Source organism: Colossoma macropomum, unplaced genomic scaffold (assembly GCF_904425465.1).
Source record: "Colossoma macropomum unplaced genomic scaffold, Colossoma_macropomum, whole genome shotgun sequence".
NCBI lineage: Eukaryota > Metazoa > Chordata > Actinopteri > Characiformes > Serrasalmidae > Colossoma > Colossoma macropomum.
Genome location: NW_023494794.1, coordinates 27016730 through 27037777, shown reverse-complemented (window position 1 = coordinate 27037777; position 21048 = coordinate 27016730). Strand labels below are relative to the sequence as shown.

Here is a 21048-nt window from a genome sequence, read left to right as displayed (position 1 = left end):
AATGTTTAATTTATGCCCAATAAACCGGCTAGAGTTTTCCAGCTGTACATATACATGCCAATCACAACCTGTTTTTATGTTGTTCTTTAGAACAGACTCTTTCAGAGTGGCCAAATTTTTATAATATATGTTTATAATAAGTTGAATCAAGTATGTTAACCCCTCAATATCCCAGTTTAAATCCCAGATTATGCAATCTATAATCTTCTGAAGTTATTTATCTGAAATGTTTAATACAGAACTGGGCCATGTGACCTTTAGCACCCAATGGAGTAAAGAATCGCATTGTAAACTAAATGTGGCCTCTTGCAATGCCAGTTATGCCCAGTGTGCCAAATACCCCTTGGTATTCAAGGGTCCCATTTTGGTTTGCTGCATATTCACCATAGCTGATGGTGATGCGTCACTCGCAACAAAATGTTTGGTTTAACATTTATTCTATTGCTAATGCTCTTTTCTAATGTGGTAACGCAATATTCCATACATTAATTGATCTCACACATCATCTCTTTTGTCTTTGGTTTGAGAAATGAGTTCATTATTCACTCGTTCCACCAATCTCTTGGGAAACTGGACAAGTTTTCAGATTTTCAAATATGCTGTAGCATATTGTAAAGACCAACTGAGTGAACTAATTTCCTACAGTGCCAACCTTAAACAGACCAGTGCTGCATTGCTAGTTAGTTAAGAATGCCAAAGACAGAAGCTCACTTGTTGTAGGCGAAGCAGCTAAGCAATGTACTTTCCCTGAATTTGTGTTCATGTGTCTATTTTCTCTAATGAGCAGCATAACATCAGTTATTTATTTAAGTTTATTTTCAGGGACCGACCAGAATTTTGATTTTGAAACATTTCAGGGGGTCCAGGGGTTGACTAGGGGATCCTGAACCCTCCAAGACCCCCAGTATTTCACTTTGGTTATATCTGTAACAAAAGAACAGAGGCCTGGTCAAATAGATAAGATTAACAGAAGACTAGCCTTGCACATACTGGGCTTAATGCTCAGAATGGGTTGTAGGATGGCCTTCAGTAGTAGAGCCACAACCTAAGAAAAGTATGTGTGCTTTATTTCACCAGCACCTCTCTGCAAGTGAAGCCCTTTAAAATATGACAGTACTTTAAAATAAACAGTCTATAACCTTGTGGACAGTCTGATCACTCAATGCCTCATTAGCCAATTTAGCTGATGATTTATGTCTCCCAACCATTCTTAAACTGATCAGAACTTGGTGGACAAATGAAATCTTTGACTTTGCATACAAAGGGCCATCTGCAGGCATCAGGGTGTCTGGAGGAAACACTGAAGTTTATAGCCCTCTCCCTAAAAACTATCCAAACCCCCACCTATGCTCACCTCAGAACGATCCTACCCATATGTCTGAAGACCCTTTTAACTAACATTTTAAGTGTGATGTTAATGGAATCTCATGCCACCCTTTTTAAACATCCTGAGGAGACTTTGGACCTAACTCGAGTAAATTCTCTCTGGATACCCATTGGAAATGCAGCAGATTTCACTCTGCTGTATCTGTATTGGGTATAATGTCTGTGACTTGCTCCTCTGCTCAGAGTTTGCTCATGATCCAGTCTGTGCGCATTTGTCTCCAGTGTTGCCTCCAGTGTCTTGTGCATTCTGATTCTAATGAAATACTCATCAGTTTATTGAGGATGCTGTATTCAAACTTAAATATGCAATGCACAAAATGTTGATGAATAGAAAGTGGAATTACATTTTGTTGCTGGAATAATGCAAAATGAGAATTAAATAAATTAAACAATAACTTGTCAGTCCTCATCAGGATGCCAAGCTTCAAAGCAGTTTCTGTCTGGTTGATGGCAAAGATAGGCATTGCATGATTTGCTCTTCCAAGGGTAGGCTGGTCCTTGGCCATCTCTGCCCTCTAGTGAGTTCATCTATGGAACCACTATCAATCTTGTATTGGAGTGGATGATGCAGTCATCTACCTCCTTCACAAGGCTCTTTCTCTCCTGTAGAAGCCTAGGAGCACTGTAAGAATTCTCCAGTGCCTTTAACACCATACAGCCTAGGCTCCTGAGGAACAAGCTGGAGAACAATGGGGTGGGACACCACCTATCAAATTGGATTCTGGACTACCTCACCAACTGACCACAGTATGTGAGGGCACAGGATTGTGTTTCTGACATGGTGGTCAGTAGTGCAGGGGCCTCACAGGGAACAGTCCTGGCACCATTCCTTTTCACCCTGTACACTGCAGACGTCATGTACAGCTCACCAAACTGCCATCTACAGAAGTTCTCTGATGACTCAGCAATCATCAGACTAATTACAGGACAACAGAGAGTACAGAGAACTGACTCAGGACTTTGTGGACTGGTGTCTGAGGAACCATCTCTTGTTCAATGCAGGGAAGACCAAAGAGATGGTGGTAGATTTCTGCAGGCCCAGTCACCTCCCTCCACCAGTGAACATCAAGGGAATGGACATTGAGAGAGTGGATACAGCAATATGTTGATCTAATACGTCTATCCGCACCAGGCGGTCATTGGCGGTCATTGTACCATCTTTATTCTACATGTTGTCCTTACTTTTGTCAATATGGATGGTCCAAGCCATGACAATCACACCCACACTAGTTGCCCCAAGACATTGTTAGTCATTACTTTTAGGGCAGCTCCCACTGACTGTGGGGTCTGTTCAGTCTTTTCTCCACGTTGTTTGATAGATTCTTGCTTCCTTGCACTCATACAAGGACAGTTGGGAAAATGTTGAGAGATGTGTGGGGAAGGCAGAGGAGATGAGGCAGTGATGTAAGATTTGGAGGGGCTTGCTTGGTATTCTCTGCATTGATCAGGGTCTGTAAAATCTATGGGTCTGCGATGTGGAGAAAAGTCACTTCTTTATGATCTCTTTGATTTGCTGTTTGATCTGGAAGAAGATGGTGAGAAAGATGTAGTTGCAACCTAGGGTTGTTTAACTGCTTAGGTGAGGACTTATTCATTGTAGAACACAGGTACCCAACCCTGGTCCTGGAGCACCGCCTAAGTTTTCCTGCTGTAACACACCCACTTTAATTCATATGTTGAGAGCAGGGAAAATACCACCCCTGGACCAGGGTTGAGATTCTGTGTGGTAGAACATCCACTTGCTCTCCTACATATTCACAAATAGATGTGTACTGATTGGACATGGCTCATTCAAGGTGGTGCTGATCTCCTCTAGGAGCTCCTGCAGCTCTGTTTCTTTGTTTTTAGGATAGTCTAGCAAAGAAAAACTATTCTGAATCAACAGTCCTCCTGGCTGGTTTGCTGAAATGTTCACCTTGCACCACTAGGGCTTAGTTTACTGGTGATAATGGTGGCGTTTGATTAAACTCATAAAAATATGACAGGGCCATAGTGTCAGCTAACAAATACCTACCCATAACCATCTTAAAACAGCTTGAACAGGATTCATAAACTTACAGAATTGCTGTTTTTTTATTATCTTTTTCATGCAAAGGTATGTATAACTCAATGCCTACTTCAATACGTTAAGTACTTAGGTTCTTCTTATTGAGAGAGATGAATGTGAATTAATTAATGCTTTTCCCGGCTGGCTTGCCAAAATGTCAAGCCTGTGAAACTAGGTTTCAGACTGGTCCGTCTGATGAATAATACAGGCACTAGCATAAGCTTTAGGGGCTTAAGCGATTTGCTCTAGATCACTGTAAAAATACAACAACTCGAGCAGCTGTTAAGAACTTTGAGTCTCTGCTGCTGTCTCTCTAATGCGAGGTTCACCTCCACATAGTTGCAAGACAGAAAATGACAGCTAAATTGCTATTTCAGTTACAATGTGTTCTTCACATTAATTCTTTGGAAAACAGACAGATAGAAATGTTGCCCATGGGGTGCCTATATTCTACTATTCTGTACATTCACAAACTCATTGTAAATAAATAACTGTAAATGTAGACCACACTGAGTAAAAGAAAATGGTGCAAGCAGGGAAACTCTGTGCCTAATAACATTGAGCAATAGACACTCCCAACTGGTGAGACACTCCCTTCAACTTCAGACAAAATAGAAAATAAGCTACTCCAAACAAGCTGTCTTGAAGGATTTACAGCTGATTAAATACTAATTCAATTTAAAAGCGAATCGTAAATCTTCTTTTCTGACCTTTTAATTTACTTGATTCAACACATTGTAAGTCTCTCATTTAAATACTGAATCATTCACAATATGGCCAAAAGTATGTGGACATCCTTCCTAATTATCAACTTCAGTTGTACAAAATTAAGCACATAACCATGCAAAGTGACTTAAAACATGGCACTGTCATAGGATGCCAAGTTGGCAACAAGTCAGTTTCTGCCAAGCTAGATCTGCCCCAGTCAGCTTTAAGTGCTATTGTGAAATGGAAGTGTCTAGGGGCGACAACAGCTCTGCCACAAAATGGTCCACTTACTACAGAGTTCCAAACTGCCTCTGAAAGCAACATCAGTACAAGAGATTCATGTTTAGCTGTACACAAGCCTAAGATCACTAGTCACAGTGCCAAGTGTAGGCTGGAGTGGTGTAAAACACACCACAACTGGACTCTGAAGCAGCGGTAAAGGTGTTCTGTGTGGTGATGAATCACCCTTTTAAATCTGGCAGTCTGATAGATGAATCTGTGTTTGGAGGATGCCAGGAGAATGCTTCATACCAGGCTGCATAATGCAGTAAATGTTGGTGGGAAAATGGTCAAGGATGATGTTAATGCTAAAGCATACAAAAACTTTTTTGGGCATTTTGCTTCCAACTTTGTGGCAACAATTTGGGGAAGTCCCTTCCCTGTTCCAGCATGACTGTGCCACTGTGCACAAACTGAGGTCCATAAAGACAAGATTTGACATGTTTGGTGTGGAGGAACTTCAGTGGCCTGCACAGAGCTCTGGCCTCAACCCCACTGAACACCTTTGGGATGAATGTGAATGTTGTGAGCCAGGCCTTGTCATCCAGCATCAGTACCTGACCTCATAAGTGCTCTTTTGACTGAATGGGCAAAGGTTTTCACAGACACACTCCAATATCTTGTAAAACCTTTGCAGAATTGTGGAGGCTGCTATAGCCACAAAACAGGGACAACTCCAGATTAACATTTATTGATTTGGAATTTGCCATTCAACAAACTCATAGGTGTGATGGTCAGATGTCCTCAAACCTTTGGCCATATAGTGTACCAAATATCATTGAATTATTTACAAAGATAACATTGCATAAGGCCACTCTGAGAATCTGTTCTGATTTAAGAGGTCTAGAAAAAGTGAAAACATGAAAACAAGTTGTGATTGGCGTGTGTACTGTAAGTATAGTTAGTTCTGGAAAAATCTAACCAGTGTGTTGGGCATAAGTTAAACATTGTTCGGGTTAAACTTGTGAATTATGTCATACATTCAACCATCCATTCTACCATGTTTGAACAAAAAGAAAAGGCTGAAACTCCAGCAGTCCATTGGATTTAGACCCACACATCTACCTTTCTCTTTCATTTTGCTAAGCAGGTCTTGTGTTGAGTTTCATAACAAATGGGTCTAATACACGGTTTGGGTTCCCAGAAGCATACATGTGCAAAGACCCTTGTAAGATCAATTGTAGGAACCACTGGGTTTTTCTATGCCACCATAGTCATTTACTTCTTTTGGGAGCAGCACAATAGACACAGCTCAAGCATAAATACTATTATTTAGCCAAGATAAACAACATTGTGTGTAAAAAAAAAAATATATATATATATAAATAAATAAATAAATAAATAAATGAAAGACATTAAAGACATTAATCACCCTAAAGTACCCAGTGTACCCTGCTTTGTTATGTCCATAGCCAATAATTGCAGGGTTCCTAGGGTCTCTTTTCACAAGTACAGTTTCAATGCCATTGATAGATGATTGAATTTCTCAATATTATTTTACCTTTTATTCTCCTTGCATGACATTTTTGTGAGTGTGTAGTAGACAATGTAAGCTTGTAGAGTTTATTTTGAACAGAGAGAAACTGAAAGCATCCTCAAACAAAAAAACCCACCCCCTGATGTAAGCTCCTAACTGTATAAAAGGCATCAAATGTGTTGCTCTGAACATCTGCAAAGATGTTGAGAATCATCTACCTGACCACCTTCGCAGCACTTGGTAAGTCCTGACGGAATACTGGTGCAAAATACAAACAGAGATTCACATTCATTTATTTGTCTGTGTTTTATATGAATTATCTGAAGAACATTTAACATCAAGAATAATATGTGTTAAGAATACAAGGGCTTTATAAGGATTCTCCACCTTCTTCAGTAAGAATTCCAATTTCTCTGATATTGATAGTTTTGTATTTTCTCTCAATGACAGTCCTGGGTCAGCCAGAGCCTGGGCAAATAATTCAGACCAGAGTTATTTGGGGTGACACTGCAAGACCGAACTCTTGGCCATGGCAGGTAAACAATGTTACTAAAGGGCAGCTTAATTTCAAGAGGAACATTTCCATAGCTGTTCTTTTGGTATAGAGGCCGGGACGTTATGTAGATTTTGTCATTATATACAAACACTACACAAAATATCCTGCCCATGCCATTTGATTTGTATTGTGCTTGTCAGTGTTTCGTTTCGGTCTTTACCCCAGGCTTCTCTGCAAGTCCAAAATGGCTTACGCCACAGTCATGTCTGCGGAGGTGTGCTGATCAAAAAACAATGGGTGTTGACAGCTGCTCGCTGTGTAGATGGGTAAAAACAATAGTGGTATCTTGTATCAGCGATTTTATAATATATATGTTGCTTGCCTAAGTTGTGCAGCAAATTGGCTTTCTCTGTTAAATAAGTTTTTTCTTTTTGTTGTCCTCAGTGTTAATGTATCCCAAGTCGCTCTTGGTGATCATGACCTGATGAAAAATGAGGGCAGGGAGCAGGTCCTCAAAGTGAAACGTACCTATATCCACCCTGACTGGGACAAGAATCAAGGGTCTGTTGTGGACAATCAATCATTCCTTTGTGTTAATGCATGATTTTTCATAGCTTATGTTAGTGCCAACCCTTAGAAGAAAACAATTCATGTATCTTGCTTTAAGCTGGGCATACACAACACACCTTTCCAACTTTTCGAAAAAGGGGAGCTTCTCACACTCAACGTCAGACTTTTAGAGAATTTCTTGTGTTTTTATTATAAGGGTACTAGACATTAAGAGGACACAAAGAGTTTTGGCTACAAACAAAGTTCAAACTGGAATGGACATGTTTGAGCTCTTATATATATATATATATATATACACACAAGAAACAAACACTGTGGATGAACATGGGGTTGAGAAAAGCATAAATATTCTGAGAAAAGTGAAAACATTCAGAGCTGATATACTACAAACTGGCAGCTGATTTGAAATTGTAAAGGGAGTGCCATGATGTCTGGCTCCATACATTATAAACATTGTAAAGGCTTTATTTGCCAGGGTTTTCTTTCTGCTAGCTCTCTTATTGGTTGTTCCTGTATGACTTTTTCAATTACATTGCTGACCATCTGACACTACAGGACTCATGAATGTTTTCAGTAGTACACATCAAACATGCTTGAAAAAATCAGAATCATTTCAGCACTAGATGACCATGCTAAAGATTGGCTCGTTTCCACTTTCACATTACCAGATCATCCACACTGTCAGTTGTTTCTGTGTCAATACGTTGAAGGGGGTAAAGTCAGGCAAAAAATCTTGTACTGTAGGCCTGGTTATAAAAATCTTTCAGATATTTAAAATGAACGAGAGTCTAGAGTCAATTACAAAATGTATTACTGTTGTTGCCCTGACTTCAGGAATGACATTGCCTTGATCCTTCTGCCCACTGAGGCCACTCTAAACTCTTACGTGAAGCTGGCTACCCTGCCTTCCTCAGACCAGATGCCCTCTGCCAAATGGACATGCTACATCACTGGCTGGGGAAGCACAGAAAGTGAGTAATAGCCTGTGCCCAGTGTTGGTCAGTACAGCCAAAGACATTCTCTCTGGGGGACAATGAGCCTGCACCTTCTTTACCAAAGACATTGTGGTTTCTAAAACCATCAGATTATAAAATAAAGCTAAATCAGACAGCAAAAGCATTCTAAGTGACTTCTATCACCATCAGCTCTTTTAACTTAGCTTTTAACTACTTTTTTTTTTTTTAATACCATCATATAACGTATACCCCAGTGCAATGTCAGGAAAATATGAAGATGTGACAAATATAAACTGCCCAAGCCTAATGAGTAAAATAATTCCATTACAGTTTGTGAGAAGTAATTAGTAATTTGTTATGGATTGTTTTTTGAGTGACCCCAACACTAGTAGTTAAGAGAATCGGTCATGTTCAGAGCTTAAGGGGAAAAACACGCAGTTGTCAGGATGTTTGAAATGTGACACAAGAAGTCTTGTTGAATTGAAACATGAAACCATGAATTATTACCTGTACTTTCTCTCTATTTCTCTCCCTCACAAGCAGCTGGTGGCTCACACTCTGATGTACTGAAGCAGGCCTCCCTGCCGATAGTCGAAATCCCTTCTTGTCGTTTCACTTATTGGTCACTGGACTCTGCTATTAAGGACAACATGATCTGTGCTGGTGGTAGAATAAGTTCTGGCTGCAACGTGAGAGCAACTTGCTTTTTTTTTTTTTACACATTGTTTTATGGAAATGCTACATTCATAAATCCATTGAAAGGTTAGCAGTTTAAAGTATCAAACTGTTAAAGAGTCTCTTATTATAGGGTGACACTGGTGGCCCTCTGAACTGTCTGGTCGGGACAAACTATATTGTCCATGGACTGACCAGCTTTTGGGATCCTGCAGGCTGCAGCAAAAAACCCACTGTCTTCACCCGTGTGTCTGCCTTCTTACCATGGGTGCAGTGTGTAAGTAGATACAAGATATTTAATTTAGAAAATAATAACTTTCTTTTGAATAATTCCAATGATTTCTCTGTTGTTCTATGATGATCTATGTGGAACATGACTGATTGAGACCATGATGTTTTTATCCACAATAGATGACAGGCTAGATGGAGTGCAGCACAAACTGATGCTGTTCTGAGACTGTGGGAATCCAACAATTTCTTCATTTAGAGTTAGCTATTCTACAATCAATATATCCAAATCTACATTACAAGCATATGAATCAATACAAATCAATAAAGATCAGAAATTAAAGCATAAATCTGTTTATTTGTGTCATATTATTGTTTTTATTTTCACCAGACTTACGATGTAATCATTAGATCTTCTCTTGATACATTATTTGCCATAAAGCTGAAGGACAGAGTTGCAGATGTGCTGATAACTTCATAAGCACAACTCTAGATGCAAAAAACGATGCTCAACAAGTTATTTACACCATCATAGTTTAGAGATAATGAGTTCATTAACTTAGCTAAAAAAATTGCAAGAAGTTTCACTGAAGCATTGGGATGTGTTGTGTACTATCATGTCTGAATGGACTCCACCTGCTGAGAGGTCCTGGGGAGCTTGATTACTGTTGGCTTTTCCACTCTCCAAGCTGAGCATCATGTCTGCAATGTATTAGTCTTCTACTAATCACACTCATTTACCAGGCATCTGCTCTGATATTGCATTGCAAAAAGCCACTTCAGGTTATGATGCTATCCTCCACCTCAGCAGGTGTTAAAGGACAGATGAGGCAAAATATCATGTGGTTGCGATAGAGACACAATGGCCAATTGAACTAAGAAGCCATTTAATGGATGCTTCTTGGATCAGGTGCTAGCATTATATCTTTTTAAAAAGCACATGTTCTCAAACGTCCTATAATATTTCAAACATTTTTGATTGGGGGTATCACAGTGCTGGACAATAATAACATAATTGGTATTGTAATATTTTCCAAATATATCATGGCATAAGGTAATATTGGAGTGCCCTAGTAAATTTCTGTCTAATAATTCCGCTGTAAATAGCTCAGTGTCCGTGTCATCTTAATTATGCATGCCTTAAATTTAAAAGTTACCAGTGTCTACATGGTAAAACAAACAAAGGAACAAGAGTTTTGGCATCACACAGAGCCATACCCACCTTCTGAGTTCTGGACCTCTAGATTTTTCCAAGGTGTATATAATAAAAGTTATGAAATAATTGCCTAGAACCAACTCTACTTTGGTGCTGCCAAGATATTGTACAACACCAAGAAAACCAACTTTCTCATCTTATCCCTGACATGATTGCTTTACTAAGCACTCTCAGAAAAAAGGGACAAAACTGTCACTGGGGCAGTGCCCCTCTTGTCACTGGTGTGGGACCCCAAAGGATACATCTCAGTACCTTCAGTCAGGGAACATAATTGTTCCATAATCCATTTAAATTACATTTTCTAAGCTGTACTGACTCCACCCACCCCGTCTCGTCTCCAGCCTTTTTACTTTATTTCTAACCGTGAGGGTTGAGTGAATAATCTTCCTGTCATTAGTAGAAATTCTTTATTCAACACGGCAGTTGAATGTCTGCCTATGTGATAAAGGTAACTAGAATTACTGGTGGACTGTTTAGTTCAATGCAGTTCATCCCTAGACATCGGGTGTGTCCAAGTTCCTAGTGAGCTATCATGATGCCAGTGTTGCATCTGATTCAGATCCCCTGATAAATCAAATCATGCATTAACACAGCATTGCAACAATAGAAAGCTAAAAGGGTCAAAAAATTCCAATGCCTGAATATAATAATCTACTTCTCCTTGAGGCTTATTGCTTTCCATAGTTGTACAATGCTGGGGACTTAATTCATGAAAGTTTTAAGTTTTTAAGAATTTAAGGAGGAACTGAATTGGATGTAACACAGGCTAGTAAGTTTCACTTAAGTGAATTAACTAGCTAGCTAGCTAGCTATCTAACATTGATTGAATGAAATAATGCAGTTTTAACTCAGTTTTTTGAAACCCAGCATACTGCAACACACGTTTTAAAAATGGTTCATCATTTCTACCTAAAAAAATTACTTCATGTAGTAATAAGCAATTGAACCAGTTTATTCAACTCAAAAGTTTACTTTGATTGAAAGAATCATTTATTCAAAGTATTTAGGGTGAAAAACTAGTGAATGTACATTAAGTACTTTTTTAGGTTAAACTGATGAGACATTTTTTACAGTGCATGTGTAATCTTTACAAATGATCTCTCAAAGGCATATTCATCTTAACAAGGCTTTAGCTGAGGATCTAATGATTGAAGTTTAGATATATATTGGGAAGAATATGCAGAACAAATCTCAAAAAGTTGCAGGTTGTGCTGACAAATGGGCTGCAGACATTCTCAAATGTTTTCAAATCTGCACTGAGTAAAGTAACCCGATTACAGTTTGAGAGGTAATTAGTAATTTGCAATGTTACTAAATATAGTATCTAATAAATATATGTAAATACTGCCATCGTGTTGTTTTTTCTTACAGTGAAGATTTAGGTTTGTCTTGTAAAGACAAGCAGTTTTGGAGCATTGGTTCTCCTGGCTGGCTTGCCAAAATGATCATCTTGCACCACTAGGGCTTAGTTTACATGAGCCAATGAGAAGGGTGGCCTTGGATTACACGTCAGGGCAATATTGTCAGCTAACAGATAATGGAAAATACCCATCTCAATGGGTATACAGAAGTGCTAGAAAAAGAATGTAGCCATTCTTAGGTTCGTCTCACAAAGAGAACTTATTGTAGATCAGCCTTCATCTCACTGGAGAGGAGAATTTCCAGAAGAAGAACTGTTAAACCAAACATTTTGTTGTCACTGAAGCTAGCATCAGCCCCACTATGGTAAGTGAGTTAGCAGCTGGAGTAGCCAGCCAACAAGAGACCCCTGAATACCAGGGAGTATTTCATACATAAGTAACCCTATATTCATTGAGAAGAACAGAAGTACCACTGATGATCCTCTGCTTGTGTTTTGGTCAAATTGGATTGATTTTTACTGTCCATATTGGTGCAATATACTTTAATTATTTTACCTGCATTTATTATTTGTATCTTATATAAACAACAGTATATAAGGAACATTACACATGCCAAAAGTGAGAAGTGCTAAGAATATTTAAAGGCTTTGTAGGAATCCTCCACCTTCTTAAGTAAGAATTCCAATTTCTTTGGTAAGACTTTGAAGATTTTTGTGTTTTTCTCACAATGACAGTGCTGGCTCAGCCATGGCCTGAGCAAAATATTTAAACCATTCAGTAAAATGAGGTGTAAATAACAAGAGGAGCTACCATACCTTCTTCTTTAAGTAAACAATCTTGGAATGTTTGTAGAGGTGTGATCAGTCCAGTCTATATTTGAGGTGAAAACCGAGGTATTTAAGAGTTGTCAGAAGAAAACCTTGTATCTTCATTTTTGACGTTTTTTCAGTTTTTGACGACATTTGAAAATAGCTGTTACCTTTTACATTATCTGTTAATTTCAAGACAAATGGACTAAAAGAAATGACCCAAAATGACTTGGAAAAAAAGTCTGGTTCCATTGACTTACATTAAAACTGAAGTAGGTTTTTTCCTTCTCCTGTAAAGTTACCATTTGGAGATACAAGGTTTTCTTCCAACAACAGAGATCTGTAACATTATTCTAGCAGAAATTCACAGGAATTGACATGAAAGGTAATCACAGACATCACTCATGGTGTCAAACACATCACACTTGAGAAAAACTGACTAGAAGGATCTAGAAATAAACTAGAAGGTTCAACAGGCAGTGATTGACAGAGATATTGACATTCAGAGACATTGACATATGCATAACTTTAAATAGTAAGTGATAAAAATGTACAGAATGTCAATGTCACTTCAGCTTGGTTCATGCTGCGGGTTGAATCGTGTATCTAACTTTTTAAACTTCTATATATTTCAAGTTACAGGTGATTAAATCTGATTTGTATGGTTAGAATGTAGTCACATATTGCCACATTCACACTGGTTGCCGTAGTAATGACACATGCATGCACATGCACAAAGAAAACAAGCTAGGGGCAAAACTTTATTTCCTACAGCTAGAACAGAGCATGACATTGGTGTAGCCTGACCTTGTCAGAAGACTGCTAACATGCAATAGGCTGTAACAGTAAGGTCTAGGTCAAATAAGATTTAAGTTCAAATGATTTAATGAAGCAGGCATTATAATTACAACTTACAAAGTAAAAAAAAAAAATACCTAAATGTCCACGTAACCCAGCAGGCTCAGCTCAAAAAAGGCAATGTTGGGGGTCCACCAAGGTCCAATATGGGGGACTGGTGCAGTGCTGTATAGGTGGGATGGCAGGGAGGTCCTCTGTGGCATTGACCCCTGTGGCAGAAACTGGATTGTTACATTGAATGTAACCTTACTGGGAGGAAGGAGTTACCGGAGTTTGCAGGGGACATTGAGAGGTACCAACTAGATATAGTTGGGCTCACCACAGTGTCAGCTCTGGAACCAAACTCCTTGATAGGGGTTAGTCTCTCTCTCCTTCTCAGGAGTTGCACAAGGTGAGAGGTGCTGGGCAGGTGTTCTGATACTCATGAGTCACTGGCTGGCTGCTATGCAGTTGGAGTTTGTCCTGGTGGATGAGAGGGTCGCTTAAAATTGCAGGGAGGAAAGCCCTGACTGTTGTGTGCGCTTATGCACCAAATAACAGTTTGGATCAATCTAAACTCGAATGGTGAATTGTTATTGGATGTCTGTGCTAGGCATGGATTGTCCATAACAGACACCAAGTGTAAACACAATGTTCATAAGTTATGTTGTACCACAGCCTCTTTGTCAATAATTGATTTTGGTTTGTTTCATCTGACTTGTGACCATATGTTCTGGACACACGGGTGAAGAGAGGTGCTGAGCAGATCAGATGGCAGGGAAGATTGATGGTCAGACCTGGAAGGCCCAAGTGACTAGTCAGGGTTTGCTGGGAATGACTAGCAGAGGCCCCTGTTCAGAATGATTTTAATTCCCACCTTCGGGGGAGCTTTCCTCATGTTCTGGAGGAGGAAGGGGACAGGAAGTCTAAATGGACCCTTTTCAAATCCTCCATTATGGAAGCTGCCAGGCGTAGCTGTGGCCAAAAGCTTGGTGTCTGTCAGGGCAGTAAAGCCAAGAACCCCCTGAACCAGTGGTGAGATAGGCTGTCAAGCTGAAGATGGAGGCCTTTAGGGACTGGATGGCCCTGAGGACTCCCGACTCAGCAGATAGGTACCGGCAAAATCCAGGGCATGGGAGGTGTTTGGCGAGGCCATGGAAAAATACTTTCAGTTGGCTTCAAGGAGGTTCTGGACAATTATCTGGTGACTCAGAAGTGGTCGGGTGGCTTTGCCCAAACTGTACTTGGCGAATGCAGGGACACTCTGTATTTTAAATGAGGATATTGTCCATCGGTGGAAGAAGTACTTTGAGGAGCTCCTTGACCAGACAAACATGCCTCCCTCACAGGAGTCAGGGCCAGAGGCTTCTGGCATGTCAGACTCCATTTCCCTGGTGGAGGTCGCTGAGGTAGTTGTCAAGCTTCTCAGTGGTAGGGCACCAGGAATGGATAAGATTCACCTGGAAATACTTAAAACTCTGGGTCTTGTGGGGCTGTCCTCTGTGTATGCGGATCAGCACCTCCAAGTCTGAGTCTATGGTCCTAGTCCAGAAAAGGATTGCATGCCCACTCCAGGTAAGGGGAAAGGACCTGCCCCGGATGGAGGAGTTTAAGCATCTCGGGGTCTTATTCACAAGTGATGGGAAGAGGGTGGTGGGCTACACTCTACCTAATAGAGTGAAGAACTCTGTCATCCAGGAGGAGTTTAGAGTAGAGCCGCTACTTCTCCACATTGAGAGGAGCCAGTTAAGGTGGTTCAGGCATCTGATCAGGATGCCCCTGGCTGCCTCCCAGGGGGGGTTTACCAGGCATGGCCTACTATGACGAGACATCGGGGTCAATCTAGGACCCACTAGAGGGATTATATCTCTAAGTTGGCCTGGGAGCAGCTTGGGGTCCCCTGGAACAAGCTGGAGGAAGTTGTGGGGGACAGGGTCATCTGGAATTCTCTGTGCTCCCACCTGCTACTGTGATCCTGTCTGGATTAAGCAGTAAAGATGATGAAAAAATAAATTAATTAATAAATTAATGTCTATTGAAAGCTTTTACTCTCTGTGTCTAAGCTGTAATATATGAATGTGCACCGGAGACTTTCCTCTCGCATATTCTGACATCATGAATTTCAGATTTATAAGGCTATTTGGCATTCATACTTCAGAACGTGTCCTGCTCAAAGTGGACATGCTGAAAAATTAGATTTGAGCTGCCTATCTGAACAATGATAGGAGGTCATTCCATTATGTGGTGGGTAGTGTAGTAGAAAGTGGACATCCCTTGAAGGCAACCCCTTTTTCTGTGATGTCATTCATGAAAACAATACCTTCACCTTGGAATATTAACCCATATGAAGGGGTAGGGGGGTATGTACCCGGTTAAATGTCCCGATGGCAGTCCGGTGCTTACCTCATTGCTCCGACACAGGGGCATCGAAGCTACATGTACTGAGGAGCACATTGCATGTTATTTCGTTGAAATTGCTTCGTCCTAGCAAGAGTTATTACAGAATATTCGGGGCCTCTTTCGAGTGAATCTCCCTGTATGATCTTGTAATAAGATGGAATCAAAAAAGGCAGATATTAATAGAAACAAAGAGAAACATGTATTTTTGCAGTGCTATAACATGAATAGTTCAATTTTCTCATTTTAGCAATCATCAATAACTCAAAGATAGCATCAGCGTCATTCATCAAACTGCCTAAACTAATTGGTACTGGGGTTAACATCTTGGCGAGCCAGCCAATAGAAATACTTATGCAAATTCAGCTCTCTCTTTGAGATGAATCTAAGAATTTTTGAACACTCATGTTTCAAGCAAACATTTAGTGCATCATACATTTTAATTAAAAAGGTATAAAAGTAACACATTTTTTATCAGCCCATTTCCAAAAAAGTTGGGACGCTGTGCAGAATGTAAATAAAAATAGGATGCAAAGATATGCAAATCATGTAAACCATATTTTTAAAGGGAAATACTACACAAAATAAGACAACATATCAAATGTTGAAACTGAGAAATTTTATTGTTTTTTGGAAAATATATGCCCATTTTGAATTTGATGCCAATAACACCATCCATTTTAGGATATTTGCCAATAACAAATATCCAAAAAAGTTGGGACAGGGGCATGTTTACCACTGTGTTTCATCACCTTCTATTAACAGCACTCTATAAGCATTTGGGAACTGAGGAGGCCGACTGCTGTAGTTTTGAAAGTTAAATGTTTTTCCATTCTTGTTTGATACAGGATTTCAGCTGCTCATCAGTTCAGGGTCTCTTGTCGTATTTTTCATTTCATAATGTGCCAGATGTTTTCAGTGGTGACAGGCCTGGACTGCAGGCTGGCAAGCTTAACACCCGGACTCTTTTAGTATGGAGTAATGCTATTGTAATACATGCAGAATGTGGTTTGGCATTGTCTTGCTGAAATAATCAAGGCCTTCCCTGAAAAAGACGTTATCTGGATGGCAGCATATGTTGCCAAAACATGTATATATCATTCAGCATTAATGGCGCCTTCACAGATGTGCACATCACCCATGCCATGTGCACTAATGCACCCCTGTACCATCATGAATACTGGCTTTTGAACTGTGCACTGATAACAAGCTGAGTGGTCTTTTGCCCGGAGGACACAGTGTCCATGATTTCCAAAAAGAATTTCAAATGTTGATTCGTCAGACCACAGGACACTTTTCCACTTCTCCTCAGCCGATTTTATTCATTAATTGTGTAGCATCCCTTCTTTTAACAAAAGTCTGTAAATATCTGGGAAGTGAGGAGACCAGTTGCTGCAGTTTTGGGAGAGGAATGTTGTCCCATTCTTGTCTGATGTAGGATTCTAGCTGCTCAACAGTCCTGGGTCTTCTTTGATGGATTTTTCATGTCATGATGCACCAAAAGTTGGTGACAGGTCTGGACTGCAGGCAGGCCAGTTCAGCACCCAGACACCCAAAAATCTCAATTTTTGGAAGTAGGGTTGTACGTTGAGAAACGTTAGTCTTGAATTGTTACTATATTTGATCGTGCAGCCTTTAACAGAGTGGTGAACCCCTACTGATCTTTATGTCTGAAAGACTCCGCCTCTCTGGGATGCTTTTTGTATACCTAATTATGTTGCCAATTAACCACCAGGTGTTTTTTTGTGGGGCGGCACGGTGGTGCAGTGGGTAGCGCTGTCGCCTCACAGCAAAAATGGCCTGGGTTTGATTCCCGGCCAGGCGACCAGGGTCATTTCTGTGTGGAGTTTGCCTGTTCTCCCTGTGTCTGCGTGGGTTTCCTCCGGGTACTCCGGTTTCCTCCCACAGTCCAAAAACATGCAGTCAGGCTGATTGGACATGCTGAATTACCCCTAGGTGTGAGTGAGTGTGTGACTGTGTATGTCTGTCTGTCTGCCCTGCGATGGACTGGCGACCTGTCCATTGTGTATCCTGCCTTCCGCCCAATGACAGCTGGGATAGGCTCCAGCACCCCACCGCGACCCAGAAGGATAAGCAGTTTAGAAGATGTATGTGTTTTTTTGTTTTACTGTTACACAAGTGTACTAGCCTTTTGTTGCCCCGTCCCAACTTTATTGGAACGTGTTGTTGGCATCAAATTCAAAATGAAATACTTTTCAAAAAACCATTCAAATTCTCAGTTTCAACATTTGATGTGTTGTCGTTGTACTATTTACAATATAGAGTTTAAATTATCTGCACATCATTGTATTTTGTTTTTATTTACATTTTCCACAGTGTTTTTGTAAATGGGGTTGTATTTACTATGTAAACTCATGCTTCCTGTTCATGCTGTTTTGAGATGAGTAGCTAATCATTGGATGCTGTAATTTTAGTGTTTTAATATGAACAGTAAACTTCAATAAGCATTGAAAAGTGTCATTCATCAGACCAACTACAATGATTTCTAGTGGTGTGGAGTCAGGGAGGTTTCTGAACTTTTGAAGGCCCTAAGTGATGTCCCCCACTCACCCCAAACATTCTTTTTTATGCAAGAATACAAAAGGAATTCATATATAAGTTTGATCAAGAAACAAATAAGAAAATCTCTAGACTCGCTGTATATTGATCCATTTGAATACTACAGACCCCCCACCCCCACCCCACCACCCCCCACCCCGGTGGCTTGGGGGGCTCTAAGCTGCTTATACCACTTATAGTAAGGAAAAGCAACAGAGCCATGCATGGAGTTAGCATCAACACAGAAATCAGAGTCAAAATGCATCTTCAGAAACTCTTGCATTTTGATCTCTGTTCATGAATACAGCAACACAGCTGCAGTTCTATTCATCATCTTTGAAGCAAATAAAATGGCAAGAGCACCATTTTTTGTATAATTAGGAGAGATAGAAATGTAGAAGAAAGTAAAGTCACTTGGCTCAAAGAATGAGATAAAAAAAAAATGTTATTTAAGGTTCAAAGTTTATTGATTTATGATTAACACATTGATTGGAATACAATGATAATGTAGGTCATTTCAAAATTCAAAAATTGTTCGTAGAACTCCTTCCTCTCGTTCTCAGAAGTGTGTACCCTTCTTTGGTTACGTTCCGTTTACCCTGTGATCTAATATAAAAATAAAAATGAAAATAAACATTCAGTCAGAAGTACTGACTGATTGGAGTTGTTGCAGAAATTCTAAAATTAATGTAAAATAATTGTTTTGCAATAAACATGATCAATATCAATCATATACTTACACTCTGCATCCAGGAGAGGTAGGCAGACACACGGGTGAAGACGGTGGGTTTTCTGATGGTGTTGCAACCAGCAGAAGACACAAAGCTGGTGAGTCCATGGACTACATACCTGCCACCAACCACACAGTTCAGGGGACCACCACCATCACCCTACAGTGAGACATCATGAGATTAGCACTTCTTTTACAGAAATACAACAGGTAACTGTATTGAGAATAAGACACAGCTCTCACATTGCAACCAGCAGCAGTTCCTGCACCGCCAGCGCAGATCATGCTGGTTTTGACAGCAGTGCCCCACCAGGTGCTGCTACTGCAGGTAGCATAGTCGACTGAAGGCAGTGAAGCCTGTTTCAGCTGAGCAGAGAGAACACCACCAGCTAGGAGCGACAGAGAGGGAGGAGACCAGCTTAAACTGAGCCTTCAAGTGGCAATAAAAACAAAAGATCATGGCATCCATCAGCCAAGGCTTGCTATCATAAATGGATGTGGAGATATCATGACTTTCAATGTTATTGTTAAGATATAGAGGTGTTGCTCACTCTGTGTGACCCCCCAGCCGGTGACATAGCAGGCTGTGTTGCCAGCGAGGACCTGGTCTACAGGAGGCAGAGAAGCCAGCTGCACGTAAGAGTTTAGGATGGCATCGGAGGCCAGACGGATCAGGGCAATGTCATACCTGAGGTAAGAAGAGGAACATTGATCATTTACTGATTAGTGTACTTAATCATAATCTACATAAACCTACACAGGTCTCCCATAACTTGTCAAATGCCCTCACATAAATTCTCCAATGCTTTTTCAATACAGTTGAAAACAAACCCTGATTTGGTATATAAGATTTTGTCATGGTTCTTTTAACTTCAAAAAGGTTCCAATGGAAATCATGAGAGATTATAGCAGATAATGCAATGTTATTAAACGTCATTTCCTATAATGTGATTTCTCCTTTTGATATAATCAACACAGCTCAAATAAACATGAAACAATGTCCAACATACCCAGCAACCAGATCGCGCTTCCAGCTAGGGTGGATGTAGATGGCACTGATTCCAATGTACTGCTCCTTGCCACTCTCAGGTACAGTCAGATCGTGATCACCAAGGACAACGACGGACACCCCAGTGCTAAATTAGAGAACAAAAAAGACAAACTGTTCAGTGTGTGAAATTTAAGACTATAGGTTAGCAGTGGTTGCAGATGCTTGCTTACCCGTCCACACACTGAGCAGCAGTCAGCACCCAGTTCTTTTTAATCAGCACTCCTCCACAGTAGTGGTTGTAGCATGTTCCACTCTGAACTCGCAGTGAGACCTGTGGAAATGAACATGAGAGATATGTTACTTGGAAGAGTGTGTTTTATTCGCATCTGCAAGGCCCACATTTCATACATCATTGTATTTACCTGCCAGGGCCAAGCATTGGGAATGCTTACTGAACCACCAATCACTCTGTTCTGCCCTTGCCCCTGTCCGGCTTGATTAAAGGGGACGACAGACTGACCCAGCACTGCCATAATAGAGAAAACGCACAAAATCAGACAAATCAGCTTAAGACAAATAAACAATTCAATCAAGTTTAATAGACCTGCAGTTCAGATAAACAATGCACAGTTCAGACAGGACTTACCAAGTGCTGCCAAAGTGGTGAAGTAGAGGATTCCCAGCATCTTTGCAGATGTTCAGGATGATGTGCAGAGCAGAAAGTTTTGAAGCCTTTTATACAGTTAGGAATGGGGTGGGGTTGGATACACTTGACTACATTTGGCCAATGGTCATGCGACTTTAACATAGCAGGCAAAAAAATAAACAAAACAAAACATCACCCACTTTTTTTCCCTTAAGGAAATCAAGGTTAAAGTGTAGGTATTTGAGAAATGTCTTTGCCACTGTGCACGTATAATCAACTTTTGGGAACCTGTAGTCGTTAAGGCAGTTTGGGCAGTCGTTACAGATACTCAAGTGAAACCGGTTTTAACACCTGACTGGATCAAAGAACTCTGTCTTGTTTTGCCAAGTTTTTTCCAAAATTATACTTCTTCAGCTACAATGATACTATTAGGGCTTAATCATAGTTAATGAGTTTTGCCTGGAGGAAATACCTCAGTTACCTTTAATGGACATCTTCTGAAGTTTAATGGATGACTAAAGGAAATGTTAGGAAACATGACCCCATGTCAGTTGTGAACAACAAAACAAATTACAGAAGCCAAAAAATGCCATTTGTGCTGTTTTTAATAGCCATCTTTGTGGAGAGGTAATAGTGTTCGCAGCAAGGGATTCTCACCTCTCCTCTTCCACACAGTACTT

At 40.3% G+C, this 21048-nt stretch overlaps 2 protein-coding genes across 2 annotated transcripts; one reads left to right on the top strand and one right to left on the bottom strand.

Annotated features, from left to right (window-relative positions):
- Positions 1 to 6097: 6097 nt before the first annotated feature.
- On the top strand, positions 6098 to 15018 carry LOC118814610 (elastase-1-like). The gene is made up of 10 exons (XM_036580308.1): positions 6098 to 6137; positions 6348 to 6433; positions 6619 to 6719; positions 6838 to 6954; positions 7798 to 7934; positions 8463 to 8608; positions 8728 to 8871; positions 13285 to 13358; positions 14563 to 14755; positions 14935 to 15018. The coding sequence occupies exons 1-10, from the start codon at positions 6098 to 6100 to the stop codon at positions 15016 to 15018; spliced, it is 1122 nt and encodes a 373-aa protein (XP_036436201.1).
- A 3283-nt stretch (positions 15019 to 18301) lies between these two features.
- Positions 18302 to 20643, bottom strand: LOC118815133 (elastase-1-like). Its single transcript, XM_036581069.1, has 8 exons — positions 20369 to 20643; positions 20145 to 20248; positions 19953 to 20053; positions 19742 to 19867; positions 19283 to 19419; positions 18975 to 19120; positions 18742 to 18891; positions 18302 to 18607 (listed from the first exon to the last, which is right to left on the bottom strand). Exons 1-8 carry the CDS (start codon positions 20406 to 20408, stop codon positions 18596 to 18598), a joined length of 816 nt encoding a protein of 271 aa, XP_036436962.1. The 5' UTR covers positions 20409 to 20643; the 3' UTR covers positions 18302 to 18595.
- Between the last annotated feature and the right edge of the window lie 405 nt (positions 20644 to 21048).

Bases quoted from the DNA above. Each gene is read 5' to 3' on its own strand.
- LOC118815133 (XM_036581069.1), bottom strand. From the start codon at position 20,408: ATGCTGGGAATCCTCTACTTCACCACTTTGGCAGCACTTG. The intron at 19,868-19,952 runs GTAAGCAAGCAT...TCTCTAATTTAG, and splicing joins GCTGCTCAGTGTGTGGACGG to CACTGGGGTGTCCGTCGTTG. The intron at 19,420-19,741 runs GTATGTTGGACA...TTCTTACCTCAG, and splicing joins AAGCGCGATCTGGTTGCTGG to GTATGACATTGCCCTGATCC.
- LOC118814610 (XM_036580308.1), top strand. From the start codon at position 6,098: ATGTTGAGAATCATCTACCTGACCACCTTCGCAGCACTTG. The intron at 6,138-6,347 runs GTAAGTCCTGAC...TCTCAATGACAG, and splicing joins GACCACCTTCGCAGCACTTG to TCCTGGGTCAGCCAGAGCCT. The intron at 13,359-14,562 runs GTACCAACTAGA...TATGCGGATCAG, and splicing joins TTTGCAGGGGACATTGAGAG to CACCTCCAAGTCTGAGTCTA.